At 40.4% G+C, this 15,232-nt stretch overlaps 1 protein-coding gene and 1 non-coding gene across 4 annotated transcripts in view; one reads left to right on the forward strand and one right to left on the reverse strand.

The window, feature by feature from the left end:
• The window catches only part of ADAM28 (ADAM metallopeptidase domain 28), a 72,910-nt gene that overhangs the window by 32,923 nt on the left and 24,755 nt on the right, over window positions 1–15,232 (forward strand). For all 3 annotated transcript variants that reach the window (XM_047091828.1, XM_047091829.1, XM_047091831.1), the window contains exons 11-14: window positions 5,230–5,360; window positions 6,632–6,809; window positions 9,070–9,159; window positions 11,400–11,595. In XM_047091828.1, the coding sequence (XP_046947784.1) occupies window positions 5,230–5,360; window positions 6,632–6,809; window positions 9,070–9,159; window positions 11,400–11,595 (595 nt within the window). The remainder of the gene's footprint in view (window positions 1–5,229; window positions 5,361–6,631; window positions 6,810–9,069; window positions 9,160–11,399; window positions 11,596–15,232) is intronic.
• On the reverse strand, window positions 13,257–13,361 carry LOC124521448 (U6 spliceosomal RNA). Its single transcript, XR_006964532.1, has one exon. It is a non-coding gene; the product is annotated as a U6 spliceosomal RNA (small nuclear RNA).

Raw genomic sequence — 15,232 nt, forward strand, 5'->3', positions numbered from 1 at the left:
TTTTTAATGGTTGCCCTGGTTTATTATATACCTCTGTTTGTTTTACGTTGAAATGATACTGAGCTGCATCACTTGTAATATAAGAATGTTATAAGAGTACACCTCTAATTACTCCCTTCCAGTTTTGTGCTATTTTTATCATTTGTTTAACTTTACATACATTATAAATACACAATATATTGTTGCTAATTTTTCTTAGACAGTCATCTTTCAGCACAGTTTAAAGTAAGAAAAAAATTGAGGCACCTATGTGACTCAGTTGGTTAAGAACCCAACTCTTGATTCAGGCTCAAGTCATGTCCTTATGGTTTGTAAGTTGAACCCTGTGTTGGGCTCTGTGTTGACAGCATGGAGCCTGCTTGGGATTCTCTCTTTCCCTCTCTTTCTGGCCCCTCTCTGATCTCTCTCTCTCAAAATAAATAAATAAACATTTAAACATAATAAAAGAGGGGCGCCTGGGTGGCACAGTCGGTTAAGCGTCCGACTTCAGCCAGGTCACGATCTCGCGGTCTGTGAGTTCGAGCCCCGCGTCAGGCTCTGGGCTGATGGCTCGGAGCCTGGAGCCTGTTTCCGATTCTGTGTCTCCCTCTCTCTCTGCCCCTCCCCTGTTCATGCTCTGTCTCTCTCTGTCCCAAAAATAAATAAACGTTGAAAAAAAAATTAAAAAAAAAATAAACATAATAAAAGAAAAAGAGTATTATGTTTATCTTAGCTTTATCTACACTCACCTTTATTTCATTCTCAACCCTCTCCATTTCTTTGCAGAGTTTCTATCTGGTATGATATTTTTTATTTCTTCCCAAAGATTCTTTGAAAATATTTCCTGTAACACAGGTGTGGTGTGGGTGAATTTTTTAGTTGCTTTCAGATGACTTTATCTCTCTTTCTTTTTTGTATACATTTTCATTGAGTTTGTAATTCTGGCTTAGTAATGTTTTTTCTTTCAGTACTTCTAATAATTTCACTTCACTGTCTGCTGGATTACAGAGTTCCTGATGAGAAGTCTGCTGTAAACTTTATCTTTGTTGCTCTGAAATGTATCTTTTTGTTTTCTACTTCAAGATTTTCCCTTTCTTTTTAATTTTCTTTAGTTCGATCATAATTATGGTATAATTAAGTGGACTTTGGGAGAAATGGGTAATATATCACATTTAGTGTTCCTTGAACTTCTTGGGCCTGGGGCTGTATCTGTGATTAATTATGGAAAATTCTGGGCCGTTACTTCATCAAATATTTCTTCTATTTTATTCTCCTCCTTTTTTCTTCCAGGGATACAAATTCCTATATCTATGACCATTCTATATTGCCCCTCAAAAGTTATATGCTCTGCTTTTCTATTTGTTTTCTTTTTTATCCTTTTTGCACTGTGTGTTTTCATTTGGGTAATTTTTGTTGAACTGTTAGGTCAAGTGATTATTTTCTCAGCTATTCCAAATCTATTGTTAAGCCTGTTGAAGATATCGTTCGTCTCAGTTACTGTCTTTTTCATTTCTAGCATTTCCATTTGATTCTTTCTTATAGTGTCCAGGTCTGTTGAAATTTGTCATCCAGACTTGTGTGCTATTCATCTTTTCCACTGGAGCTTTTACCATATTAATCGTAGTTATTCTAAAGTATCATCTGATAGTTCTAACCTCTGTGTCAGATATGAGTCTGGATATGTTCATTGGCAAGGTAGGCCTTTTTCTTTATTTTTTTCTTTTTTGTTTTTTTTTGGATGCCTTATTATTTTTTGTTGAAAGTCAGGCATCCTGTGAAAGGCATTATCTGAGGGGTGTGTGTGTGTGTGTGTGTGTGCGTGTGTATTTTTTCCTTGCCTGGAAATCATCACTTCTTTCCTTCCTCTAGGCCTCTTGAGTAAGGTTTGAATCAATCTAGCAGGAGTTGAGTTGGATTGGGGATTTTGTTGTTGTTGCTATGACTAGCCTCAGTGCATCACAGGCTTTAAATTCCTCTCACATTATTTTATGTTTAGGGTGAAGGCTGGTTTTCCAGAGGGTTTTTTTCTCAGTGTGTGCTTCATACTCATTTTTAGGTCTTTACTGGATCCCCCAGAGAGTTTCTTTGTGCTGCAGACTCTCTCCCTTTGGTAGGTGGTTGTTACTTGTTACTGGATGATCGTTAGAATTTTGGTGGGCAGAGGGCATTTTCTTTCGCTTTATTAAACCTCAGTCTTTGGTAAGTCCTGTGTCCTATAGTGTCAGGGGTAGGTCCTTTTAGTGCTCCTGCTCCACTGCCAGAGGTAGCGACCTCGCATGGACATAGCCCAATATGTATTCCTGCCCTTCCTTCTCCTTCCTTCCAGGGGTAGAAGCTTTTCACGTGTTTTATTTTCCTTCCTGTTCCTTTTCTATAGTTGTATTGAGACTTTACCAGTGCCCTGGGTGGCAGGATTTGTTGCTCTTTCTCTCAGAAGCTTAAGCCCTTGGTTTAGGGCTAGAATTAGAATGAGGCGAGTGACACGCTCATTTCACCCTGGACCTTGTCATGTTTGTGCCGTAGCAGAGAGAGGAGAATGATCTTCGAGTGATTTCATGCCTTTTCATGCTCCTGTTCCCCTCCCCCAGGCCCACACTATGAGGGAGGCTTTCTCAGAGCTTTCACGTGGTGAGGTCTGTGTGGAGAAAAACCCATGAGTAGGTGAGAATTCCCCTATGTCTGAAGCTCCCACGTTTGGTGTATTTTCTTGCTGTACCACACACACTCTAACTATATGGGTTTTAAGATTATTTTATACGAGTTATTGCTGGAACCTGGTCTGTTCCAGGTAAACATTCATGTCCTGACTTTCCCTGTAGCTGCCAGCCTACCTTTCCTTAGGTTGCCTTGTGGCCTCAGCTCTGGATGAGTTCTAGAAAATTGTGAATTGATGGTCCAGTGTTTTTATTGATTGTAAGTTTGGAAGTGATGCTCTCCCCAGACGTCTACAATGTGGTGGTAAGGAACAGAGGTGGGGGGGGGGGTTCTCCTTTGCCTTTGTCTCGTTTTGGTCTTAGGCAGGTCCTGGGTGTCAGAAGCAAAGCTTTCTTAGGGATTCTTTCCATCCTTCCCACAGCAGCAAAATTCTGCTTTCTATTTTTTGCAGATCTTTTGAGGAAGAGTTTTCTGACCATCCCTCAGTAGGAGAAAATCTCGATGAATATTACTATAGGATCCTGGGCTCAAGATGTTTGTCTTTTTGTTTCAGGAGTAGAGGGTGTGTGTGTGTGTGTGTGTGTGTGTGTTTAAACCCATCCGTTAACCATGTTGGGTCTTCCGTTCTACCCTAGGTTTTCAGAGATTACTGTTTCTTTCCCCAGTGGCTTTAGGTTTCTATTCCTTAAAGGAGAAGGTTCTGGATATGGCTTCAGGCTCTTTTCTTGCAGCAGTTGCTACTTTACTCCTTCTGGACTACTCCACCAAGACAAGTTCTTTCTGTTCTACTACCTGGCTCCCAAAGTGTGCCCTGAGCTCCTAGAGGAGGTCCTTGGAGAAGAGTCTCTAAGTGTATGCAAAGCACCCTTGTTTCTGAGGTCCCGCGGATTCTATACTCCGGCACTGGCCTGTCCCAGGCCTTTAACAATTCACTTAAGAAGTTAAGTGAATTAACTTCCCCACTTGTAGGATCCCTGGCATCTCCTCCTCTACACTTTGCTGGAGACAAGCCAGTTCCGTCTGTCCTTGGGAGGGCCTATTTTTAGTTTTCAGGTTCTGTGGATGTTCTGCAACCACAACTGACTGATAGAGTCAAGGAAAATTATCATTATCTGGCTAGCCCTTGTTGTTAGTACAAGAATAATGCTTTTTCCAGCTTTGTACATCCTAGGTGGAAGTGGAATATATATAATATATATATATGTGTGTGTGTGTGTGTGTGTGTGTGTGTATAATATATCTTATAAGTCTGGGTTTGTGACAAGCTTTGTAAGATGAACAGAGGAGATAAAATATGTACTTTCTAACCTGAAAGAGTTTACCATAAAGTCGGAAGTGGAATCGGACTACTTAAAGCAATACTTAAAATATATGATAATAGAATAGAAACCTGCAGTAGGAATCCAGAGGAGAGAATTACTGATGAAGATTCACGTGGTCAGGAAAAGTTGCTTGAAAATAAACTTCAAAGGGTGGATAGGGGGAAGAGAGAATAGAGGTCATTCCAAAAGAAAGAAACATTTCAGTTAAGAGAATAATGAATTAAAGGAAGACACCATGCATTTAAAGGGACCTCAAATAAGGCAATCTGCAAAGTCTAAACACATTTACATTTTTTCCAATTTTTTTTTTGTTTGTTTTTGTCCCCATTTGAGTAACTCCATCTTACTAAAATAGCAAGCTTTACTGGTTCTTCTTGACAGGACGATACAATATCGTGAATTGTAAATATGAACTTCCCATCTTACACAGGTGTTCCTTATTTGCCAGCCTTGTACCGTGCCTTCTGGATCTCTTTATTTCGTTCTTTGACATGAAGTAGATAAGGAAATCAGGCGTCTGTGCGTGGGTGTCATTGGCAGATTCCTGTCTCCCCTGTGGGAAATTAACAACCTTCAGTGATTCTCTAGTGTTGTGTTATTGTTCTTGAAAAACCTGGAGCCCCCAGTCCAACACTTCTAATCAGAAATCATCTGGTAATGAAGTTGCCTATGGGCTGGACTTCATGCCATGGGGCAAGTCTAGAACTGACTGAGGTCTAGCTTGGCAGTAACAGAACTGAGAGAGATACCAACGGTACTAAAGTCCTAGGTTAACAAACACTTTTGGATCCCTATTAGCTAAACACATCCAAGACCCCCAGTCAATTAGAAGGCATTGAAAAACAAGCCAAGGGGAAGGAGGTAGATCAGTTTTAAGCAATTCTGATTCCTTATCATTTTTGAAGACCTTTTGCCACTGTCTCTCATGGCAGGAAACCACAAAAATGTTTCTCATTAAAAATATTCCCCATTTACAAGAATAAAGAGAAAGCAGTGTGCCCTGTAATGGGCATTCAGTACCAAAGTTGTGTGTGTGTGTGTGTGTGTGTGAGAGAGAGAGAGAGAGAGAGAGAAACAGACAAACAGAAATAGAGACAGACAGAGGCAGGAGGGGAGAGGAAAAGGTGGGGAGAGAAAGAGAGATGGTGATTAGTGAAAAATCTGAAGCTGGAACCATTCAATCTACCCCACTTAGTGGAACTATTTAATTATACCCTGAGTGATAATTTATTTTAAAAACCAGAGGATCTGTTTTCCCTGTTCTTGCCCTTAGGACCACAGTGAAAATGTGCTTAGAGTAGCAGGAACGATGGCCCATGAAATGGGCCATAACTTTGGAATGTTTCATGACTCCTATGTTTGCAAGTGCCCTTCTACAATATGTGTGATGGACAGAGCACTAAGGTGAGGCTTTCTTGGAAAGATGCGTTCATATCCCTGTTTTTGGTTCACTCTGGACTGTGCTGTTCTTTTGTCATCTTTGGCAACACATCCAAGACTTTAAATATCATATAGCATAATCATGAATGAATACACCAAACCGCCTTCCCCCTCATCTATGTGCATTTTTTTTTCATTAACTAAAGACATCATTTAAACATATTGTGTCTTTGCTGTTGGGGTGACTTGACATTTTTAACTTCAGATTATCTACACCAGATCTGGTTTCGGAAAATAATTGGTATTTATCACATTTTCAATAAATTCAGATTGGGTAGTGGTAGGGAGAAAGTTCTGGGAGAAAAATCTAATTAAAGAAGAACGTTCTCGAGGAGCCTGGGTGGCTCATCGGTTGAGCGTCCAACTTCGGCTCAGGTCATGATCTGACGGTTTGTGGGTTTGAGCCCCGCATCGGGCTCTGTGCTGACAGCTCCGAGCCTGGAGCCTGAATTCAGATTCTGTGTCTTCCCCTCTCTCTGTTCCTCCCCTGCACACACTCTCTCTCAAAAATAAATAAAGATTAAAAAAAATTAAAAAAAAAAAGAAGAACGTTCTCCCAGAAGGATAAAGAGATTATACATTCCTGCCTTGCCTAAGTAAACTTACTGTGGAATTTTATCCTTAAAAATCCCATAGTCCCTTTCATATATATATTTCCTCTCTTGTATTTCCCTTTCCCAGCTCACTCAACCTAGGGTTCCACAAAATTGTATTATGGCAGCATGCCAGCTACATATCTTATGTTATCTCTCTCAGATACTACTGCGTTTTTAAACCTCATCTTTATTTGTGAAAAGAAGAAATTCTATCAAAAGTAATTCATCCGGGGTGCGCGTGTGGCTTAGTTGGTTAAGTGTGCAACTCTTGATTTAGGCTCAAGTCAAAATCTCGCGGTTTGTGGGTTCGAGCCCCGCGTCAGGCTCTGTGCTGACAGCTCAGAGCCTGGAGCCTGCTTCAGATTCTGTGTCTCCCCCTCTCTCTGCCTCTCCCCCGCTCGTGCTCTGTCTCTCTCAATCTCAAAAATAAACATTAAAAAAAAAAAAAGTTGGAGGTGTTTGTGTCCATCCGGAAGGGCTAATTTAGGCACAGAAATGAGCTCATGATTTAGCCATTGGGCACTGGATTGGATTTCATCTTTTGGGGCAGGTTTGGGGTGTATCATCCCCAATGTGTGACATTGCTCCCTTCATGTTCAGCATGACTGTGTTTCATTCTCTTCTTCCTTGCCTTCACAGCTTCTATATTCCTACAGACTTCAGTTCCTGCAGCCGTGTCAGCTATGATAAGTTCTTTGAAGATAAATTATCAAATTGCGTCCTCAATGTTCCATTGCCTACAGATATCATATCCACCCCAATCTGTGGGAACCAGTTGGTAGAAATGGGAGAAGACTGTGACTGTGGGACTCCCGAGGTACCACCAAGTACTCTCTGTGGTTTTTTAAAATAATGTTTGTTTATTTATTTATTTTGAGAGAAAGAGCGTGAGCAGGGGAGGGGGAGAGAGAGAGGGATAGAGAGAATCCCAAGCAGGCTCTATCTGCCCTGTCAGTAAGGAGCCCGAAATGGGGCTCGATCTCACAGTTCGTGAGACCTGAGCCAAAGTCAAGAGTCAGACACTTATCTGACTGAGCCACCCAGGCGCCCCCAACCAAGTACTTTCTAAAATGATTGAATGTGTTTTTCAGTTGCTAAGAAGATAAACCATAAACCTGTATTACGCAGGCTCACTCTGAAATTGTGTGTTTCTATAATTTTGCATATGTTCAGGCCGGCTTTTCTAACAATGAATGATGCATTGCTTAAAAGACTTCCTACTTTCCATCTTGGGGTCCCTTCCCCATTTCTTTTTCTTTTTCTTTTTTTTAAGAACAATCAACAATTGAGTTTTGTACTCTCTTCCCTCCCATCTGGCAGACATACTTAATGGCTCCTATGTGCCTACGACCTCTTGAGCGGTTACTTGAGGCACAGCACTGTGACAGTGCTCAGAGTGCAAATAGCTTGGCCAAGGTCACAGAGCTGGTGAAGGGAGGAGCCGAGACGTGGACCCAGGTGTTTGTGTCAGCAATCCCAGAACCACCCTGCCCTGGGATTGAGTTCTTCCCTTTGGGACTGAAGAGTTTTTATCGTTAGGAGTCCTGGCTTGATCCCACCGTATTGATTTGGCAGCCAGGGTTCTGAATGGGACCTTTGCCCCCATTTTGCGAAAACTTGACATGAGTAGCACGTCAAGCCCTCGAGGGGTCAGCTTTTCAGTAACTTCAAAATATGACCATAAATTTATTCATTCTGTGAGAAAGCAGAATCTTTTCCAAGATGATGTGTATATTTGAAATAAGGGTGGGGGCGCCTGGGTGGCTCAGTCGGTTAAGCGGCCAACTTCGGCTCAGGTCACTATCTCGCGGTCCGTGAGTTCGAGCCCCGCGTCAGGCTCTGTGCTGACAGCTCAGAGCCTGGAGCCTGCTTCACATTCTGTGTCTCCCTCTCTCTCTGACCCTCCCCCGTTCATGCTCTATCTCTCTCTGTCTCAAAAATAAATAAACGTTAAAAAAAGAAAAAGAAAGAAAGAAGGGTGAGAGTTTTAACCCTAACAAGTTGTAACTCTAAATATATCTTAGGGATACTAAGCAGCTATAAGAGGAACTTTCTGAGGTAGGAATTTCCCCAAAACCTCATGCAGGTACCTGATTTCCTAGAAGCAAGGTGGGGAGAGCAAGACAAAGTCTATTGTTTAACACAGAGTTGGATTAAGAGTCAAACTTGGATAAAGAACTACACTTTTAGCTTTTTAGTGTCTGCCCTGGAGATTAAATTTACTGCTGGGTAGGTTCATGACTTCAACTAATTATGTTTTTAATTATTTAGATAAATTTTATTTTATTATTTTTTTAAATGTTTTATTTATTTTTGAGACAGAGAGAGACAGAGCACGAGCAGGGGAGGGTCAGAGAGAGAGGGAGACACAGAATCTGAAGCAGGCTCCAGGCTCCGAGCCATCAGCACAGAGCCCGACGCGGGGATCGAACCCACAAACTGTGAGATCATGACCTGAGCCGAAGTTGGACGCTTAACCAGCTGAACCACCCAGGAGCCCCGATAAATTTTATTTTAAAAGACTGTTCCTTTTCCTTTTGTTTTCACTCATATTCTACTAAAAATAGATCACTTGCAGTACTATAATGGGAGGCTGAGCAAACTAGAAGAGATATTCAAATTAAAGAAAGAAGGTGTCAGTAGCATTCAGGTCATAACAAATCACCAGTGGCTCCAAAATCTGTTTTTTTTTTTTAATGTTAAACTTTGTTCTTTTATTTTCATGAAAATTATATTCAGACTTACCAAAGTAGGGTTTATGTGATGAACAAATAATATTTTGAATTAATATGAAAATAGGGGCGCCTGGGTGGCTCAGTCGGTTAAGCGTCCGACTTCAGCCCGGGTCATGATCTCGCGGTGAGTTCGAGCCCCGCGTCGTCTCTGTGCTGACCGCTCAGAGCCTGGAGCCTGCTTCGGATTCTGTGTCTCCCTCTCTTTCTGCCCCTCCCCTACTCATGCTCTGTGTCTCTCTGTCTCAGAAATAAATAAACATTAAAAATTTTTTTTAAAATATGAAATGAGAGCAAAATTTGAGGCCCAAACCAGCATTTGTATTTATTTCTGGTATTTCTTAGGAATGTACCAACATTTGCTGTGATGCTAAAACTTGTAAAATCAAAGCAAGTTTTCAATGTGCATCAGGAGAATGCTGTGAAAAGTGCCAGGTAAGATTATTACTTTAGTCTCTTTTAATAATTAAATACTGTGTATTTTTCTATATTAAAAATCTCCGAGATTACGTTGAATAAAATAGCAGAGTGCTAGTTTTCTGTCTATAAAGTAACGCTGCTTACCATTTATATATGAGTGCTTTACAAATACAGGCTATTCGATTCTCCGACAACATTTTAAGTTAGATATTATCATCTCATTTTGCTTTTGAGGGAATAGAGGTTCAGAATAGAGAACGTGTAAGATAATAGGGCCGCTGAATTGGCAAACTCCAAACTATCAGTTCCAAAGCCAAAGCTGGGGACTCCTACCTGCCACTGCTTCTGATGAAGGGCCTTCTTGCACCAAACCTCATAATTGGTTGCATATTTCTTTTGGTGGAAAAGCTTTTATTTTAAATCTTGTGGAGTCTCCCCTATCTTGACACTTAGAAGTCACTTCAGGGTGAAATTCTTGGAAAACAGATATAAAGGATTCTGTGTCCTTTTCTCTGTGGGGCTCATTGACTTTCCTTTCAGGTTCAAGTTTAGAATTTTACATTCCATTGTTGCATAGGATTCTCTATTATGATTATTTGTTTATGTGTCTCTTTACTGAGTTAGACTGACTCCAAAGGGCAGGGGGCTGATTCATCCTCGCCTAGCACAGAGTTTCATGCATTTTAAATGCTCAAAAACTGTTCTTAGAAGGAATGTGTAGAGTTATAACGTACCAGATTGTGGGTAGTATTTGGGAGAGATTGGTTTCTTTTAATATCAGAGGGAGAAGAAAGAAAAAAAAGAGACCAAAAGGAAGAAAACTTGAGAACATAAGTAGCTTTCAACAAGCGTTGAATAAGGGCTATTTGTTAGAGATTGTGGGAAATTAAAAAAAAAAAAAGTAGTCTTTGACTTCAATGAACATGCTGTTTCTTTAGGGTAATGACATACATACCTGAAACATATGAAAATACCGTGCATGATTAAATGCCCAGGTAGACGTTATAAAGATACATGCCCTTTGTGTAGCTTTTCACTTAATTTTCATAATGGCTCTGTAAAGGCAGTATTAGAAAGGGAATTGGGTTTTCAGAGTGATGAAGTCCATTTTCAGCACCTAGCCCCTGGCAGAACCAAGATTCAAACCCGTATCTTCCAAATCCAAATTTAAAGTTCTTCCCACCCTGTGTAGAAAGGAAGGACTGTGTTGTGCACTGAAGAAGACAGAGGGGGCTTCATGGAAAATGAGGCTGTCGCTAGTCTTAAAGTAATGTGTAGAGTTTAGATAGCAGACAGAAAGAAAAAAAATCCCCAAAAGAGGAGACTGAGGGAAAGAATAAAGATAGAACAGGAGGTATAAGTGTGGCTCAGGGGACAGCTGGTAAGAAAGCGAGTCTGGCTGGAGCAGTGGGGGTTGAATTTGGAGGGTCTTGTATGCTCTTATTAAATTTTGGATTCCATTCTGTCATCACTGTAAAGATTTTGAAAGTTTTCTGATGATAGGGGAGCATGCCTGCTCACCTCACCTAGGGAAAAAGATGCCTCCAGTGTCCTCACAGCCTTCCTCAGATTTGCATAAATGGCAGAATTGGTTTGACTAAGATTTCTCTGAGGAAGTAAGACCAAGGTTTGCAATAATAGATGGCGATGCAGTTAACACATCAAATGTGCATCCGGTTATTTCTTCTCCACAATAAGTCATTTCATAGGAAGAAGTGAGTTGAAAAGAAATATTTGAGCATACAATGAAAGGAATTAAGGATTAGGAAACACGACGCCTGGGAAAGTCTCAGAGCATACTGATCTGGTGCTTGTAAAAACTTATTTTCTTTAATCCAGAAGGTTCACTTCACCAACACATCTCTGAAGTTGCACATTTAAATCTTGAAAATCTTGACAAAGATGCATTCGGTAAAGGAAAAGATAAATCCCTTCTTGGCGTTTAAGATGAGGCTTGGTTTTCTTCTGTATTTTTCTCATTGATATTTCTATAGTGCTTGCATTATAAATTCGGAAATATTGATTACTTAAGGACTCCGGCCATTGGGCACAGTCAATAGAAGTGATACAATAGACGTCTTTAGTTTATACAATGCAAATGTAAGCATCATTCTATCTTACCGAAAGGCAACTCCTTTCCCCAAAAAAAAGGCCAAAAGGAAAAGATTATGCGCATCAATTTGAGATATTAGGTTAAGTCAGGTGGGGGAAAAAAAACAACAACACAACTTCTCTTCACTTTTATTTCCCTGCAGCTTAAAAAGCCTGGTGCAGTGTGCAGACCAGCAAAAGATGAATGTGACCTGTCAGAAATGTGTGATGGCAAATCTGGTATTTGCCCTGATGATAGATACCGAATCAACGGCTTCCCTTGTCAAAATGGGAAGGGCTACTGTTTGATGGGGATGTGCCCCACTCTTCAGGAGCAGTGCACCGAGCTGTGGGGACCAGGTAGGAGGGCAGACCCCCGTGTTGCGGGCATTCCTGCCTCTCTCTCTCTGCGCACGCAAGGAAAAATCGTATTATAACGGGCAACAGTGTTTAATCATGGCCAAAGTAGTCTTCTGTCCCAGTCTTCTTTCTTAGAAATGGTGCATCCGCTCAGAATCCGGGATAAGTGCATTTTTAAGACATATGGTCAATTTGGGGACTGCTAGATTCAGCAAACAAAAATAAGGATGGCCCAGTTAAATTTTAATTTCAGATTAACAATGTTTTTTAGTATCAGTATGTCTCATGAAATATTTGAAGTAGACTTATACTAAGAAAACTTGGTTTATCTGAAATTCAGATTTAATGAGTAAAGCAGGAAAGAATATCCAGTGGGAAAAAGACAGTCTCTTCAACAAATGTTGTTGGGAGAACTGGACAGCAACATGCAAGAGAATGAAACTGGACCACTTTCTTACACCGTACACAAAAGTAAATTCAAAATGAATTAAAAATCTTAATGTGAGACTTGAAACCATAAAAATCCTAGAGGAGAACAAAGGAAGCAACCTCTTTGACATTGGCTGTAGCAGCTTCTTTCTAGATATGTCTCTGGAGGCAAGAGAAACAAAAGCAAAAATAAACTATTGGGACTTCATCAAAATAAAACGTTTCTGCCCAGAGAAGGAAACAGTCAACAAAACTAAAAGGCAACCACTGGAATGGGAGAAGATATTTGTAAATGACGTATCTGGTAATGGGTTAGTATCCCAAATACATAAAGAACTTACAAAACTCAACACCGAAAAAATGAATAATTCAATTAAAACATGGGTAGAAGACATGAATAGACTTTTTTCCAAAGAAGACATCCAGATGACAACAGAGACATGAAAAGATGCTCAACATCACTCATCACCGGGGAAATACAAATCAAAGTTTATAATAAGATATCACCTCACACCTGTCAGGATGGCTAAAATCAACAACACAAGAAGCAACAGGTGCTGGAAAGGATACGGAGAGACGGGAACACTCTTGCCTTATTGGTGGGAATGCAAACTGGTATAGCCACTCTGGAAACCAGTATGGAGGTTCCTTAGAGAGTTAAAAATCAAATTACCCTATGATCCAGCAATTGCGCTACTAGGTATTTACCCAACGAATACAAAAAGACGAATTCAAGGGGATCGTGTACCCTGATGTTTATAGCAGCATTATCTACAAGAGCCAAGATATGGAAGCTGTCCAAATGTCTCTCAAGTAATGAATGGATAAGATGTGGTGTGTGTACATATATGTGATATATATACATATAAGTATATGCATATATACTTATAGATGTGGTATATATATATACACACACATATATATGTGGTATATACATATAAGATGTGGTATATATATGGTGTATATATATATATGGTGTATATATATATGATATATATGTATATATATATATATATGGTGTGTGTGTGGAGGGTATGTGTGTATATATATATATATATATATATGGCCCAGTTAATATATATATATATATATATATATATATATATACACCCCCCCATACACACAATAGAATTTTACTCAGCCATCAAAAAGAATGCGGTCTTGGCATTTGCAATGACATGAGTGGAGCTACAGAGTATAATGCTAAGTGAAATAAGTCAGAGAACGACAAATACCATATGATTTCACTCCTGTGGAATTCATGTGTTCTTTGCACAGGGACCATGTGAATCTCTGTATCGTTCCAATATTAGTATATGTGCTGCTCCAGCAAGCACACTCACATGTGCAATTTAAGAAACAAAACAAACAAAGAGGGAAAAAAAAGAGGGAGGTGAACCAAGAAACAGACTCATAGCTGAAGAGAGCAAACTGATGGTTCCCAGAGGGGGTTGGGGGGCATGAGTAATAGAGGTGATAGAGATTAAGGAGGGCACTTGTGATGAGCACTGGGTGACGTATGAAAGCGTTGATTCACTATATTCTACACCTGAAACTAACATTGCAACTATGTTAACTAGCTCGAATTTAAATAAAAACTTAAAAGAAAAACAAATTTCACTGGGTCTCCTGTGCTTTATCTGGAAACCCTGATCAAGATCCTTCTCAGATGAGTACACCCCTGGAAGTCTGTGGAGGGGGAGGGAGCGGTGTGCCGGGAGATGGGCAGAGTACAAGGAAAGGGGAAGAAAAGAAAAGAAGGGCTGTGGGAATGCAGAGGAGCAATCTGGGAAAGCCAAATCTCTTAAATGTCCGTTTTGTCCGTCATACTGGAATTTTAGAAGACATATTCTCTGATTACGCCATAAAAATAAATTAAAAATAAAAGCATAACTTAATCTCCAAAACTATAAACTGAAACTTCCATTGTGCTCAACAGATTGATCAGAAAGGCAATTTTAAAAATATCAGTTCTCCGGACTTTCTGCATAGGATGTCCATTGTGCATGTATATTTAATTTTCATACCCTCCTCTGCAACACTTCCAGATTCTTACCTAAGTGGCTGAAGGAATTTTTTAAACAGGGGAAATACGTCTTCCTAAAAATACTTGACGAGGGCTACCACATGCCAGGAACTTTTCATAATCCCTGAAAATATACATAAAACAAGAGAAAGGAAAGCAACATTGATCGCTGATTTACAACACACCCGGTAAAAGAGAAAAAGAAAAAGAAAGAAAGAAACCTGAGAAATACATGGACTGTATTTCCTGAATAAACCCTTTGGATCAGGCAAGGGTGGGCTGAGACACAGTTTGAGGAGAACGCTGGATACCCCTGGTGCCTCAGGAAGTGCGCTGACCCCAGGATTCTGGCCTCAGCAAACCTCCCGATCACAGGTCAGGCGGACACGGATGCGAAATTACAGGTGGAAACAAGGATGGGTTTGCGGGTTAAAGAAACATGGCTTCCTTGGCTGACGTCAGTATATAGCAGAAACCTGGGGAAAGAAAAACTTGAGCACAGAGGTGAAGCTCTGAGCTTCCCCTTTAGTATCTGGTGACAAAACCCTGCAGGAAATGCTTTTACATGGTCCTTTTGCCCGACCCTTCACTATCTGCCTCACCTGCGAATCTGTAAACTTCCCAGTACCTAGACACTATGTATTTTGTTCACAACTGTGTTCCCAGGGGGTCCTAACACATTGCCTGACTTTAGTAAATGTTCAAAATTATTGAATCAATGTGGAACATATTTATCTGATATTAGAATAGGAGAGATCTTTTAAATCATACATTCAAAGGCAGCCCTTATAAAAGACCGGAGAAGCAGATTTGCCTCAATGAAATTCCAAATTTTGCCGTTCATAAGGGCTCACAAATTTATTTCAAATTAATTTTCGAAGTTTGAAAAGTCTATCGCATATATATAGAAGGAGGTCTCGAGATCACTATTCAATATCAAATCATTTCTGTAAGTCAGTTGCCATTCCAAATATTAGAAATGTGGCCCAGGCATTAATAGGCAATTTGTCATAAAGAAGTACAAACATCGGGGCGCCTGGGTGGCGCAGTCGGTTGAGCGTCCGACTTCAGCCAGGTCACGATCTTGCGGTCCGTGAGTTCGAGCCCCGCGTCAGGCTCTGGGCTGATGGCTCGGAGCCTGGAGCCTGTTTCCGATTCTGTGTCTCCCTCTCTCTCTCTGCC

This window comes from Lynx rufus, unplaced genomic scaffold (assembly GCF_022079265.1).
Source record: "Lynx rufus isolate CCGP_SWC_20201006 ecotype Redwood Valley unplaced genomic scaffold, mLynRuf1.p SCAF_3, whole genome shotgun sequence".
NCBI lineage: Eukaryota > Metazoa > Chordata > Mammalia > Carnivora > Felidae > Lynx > Lynx rufus.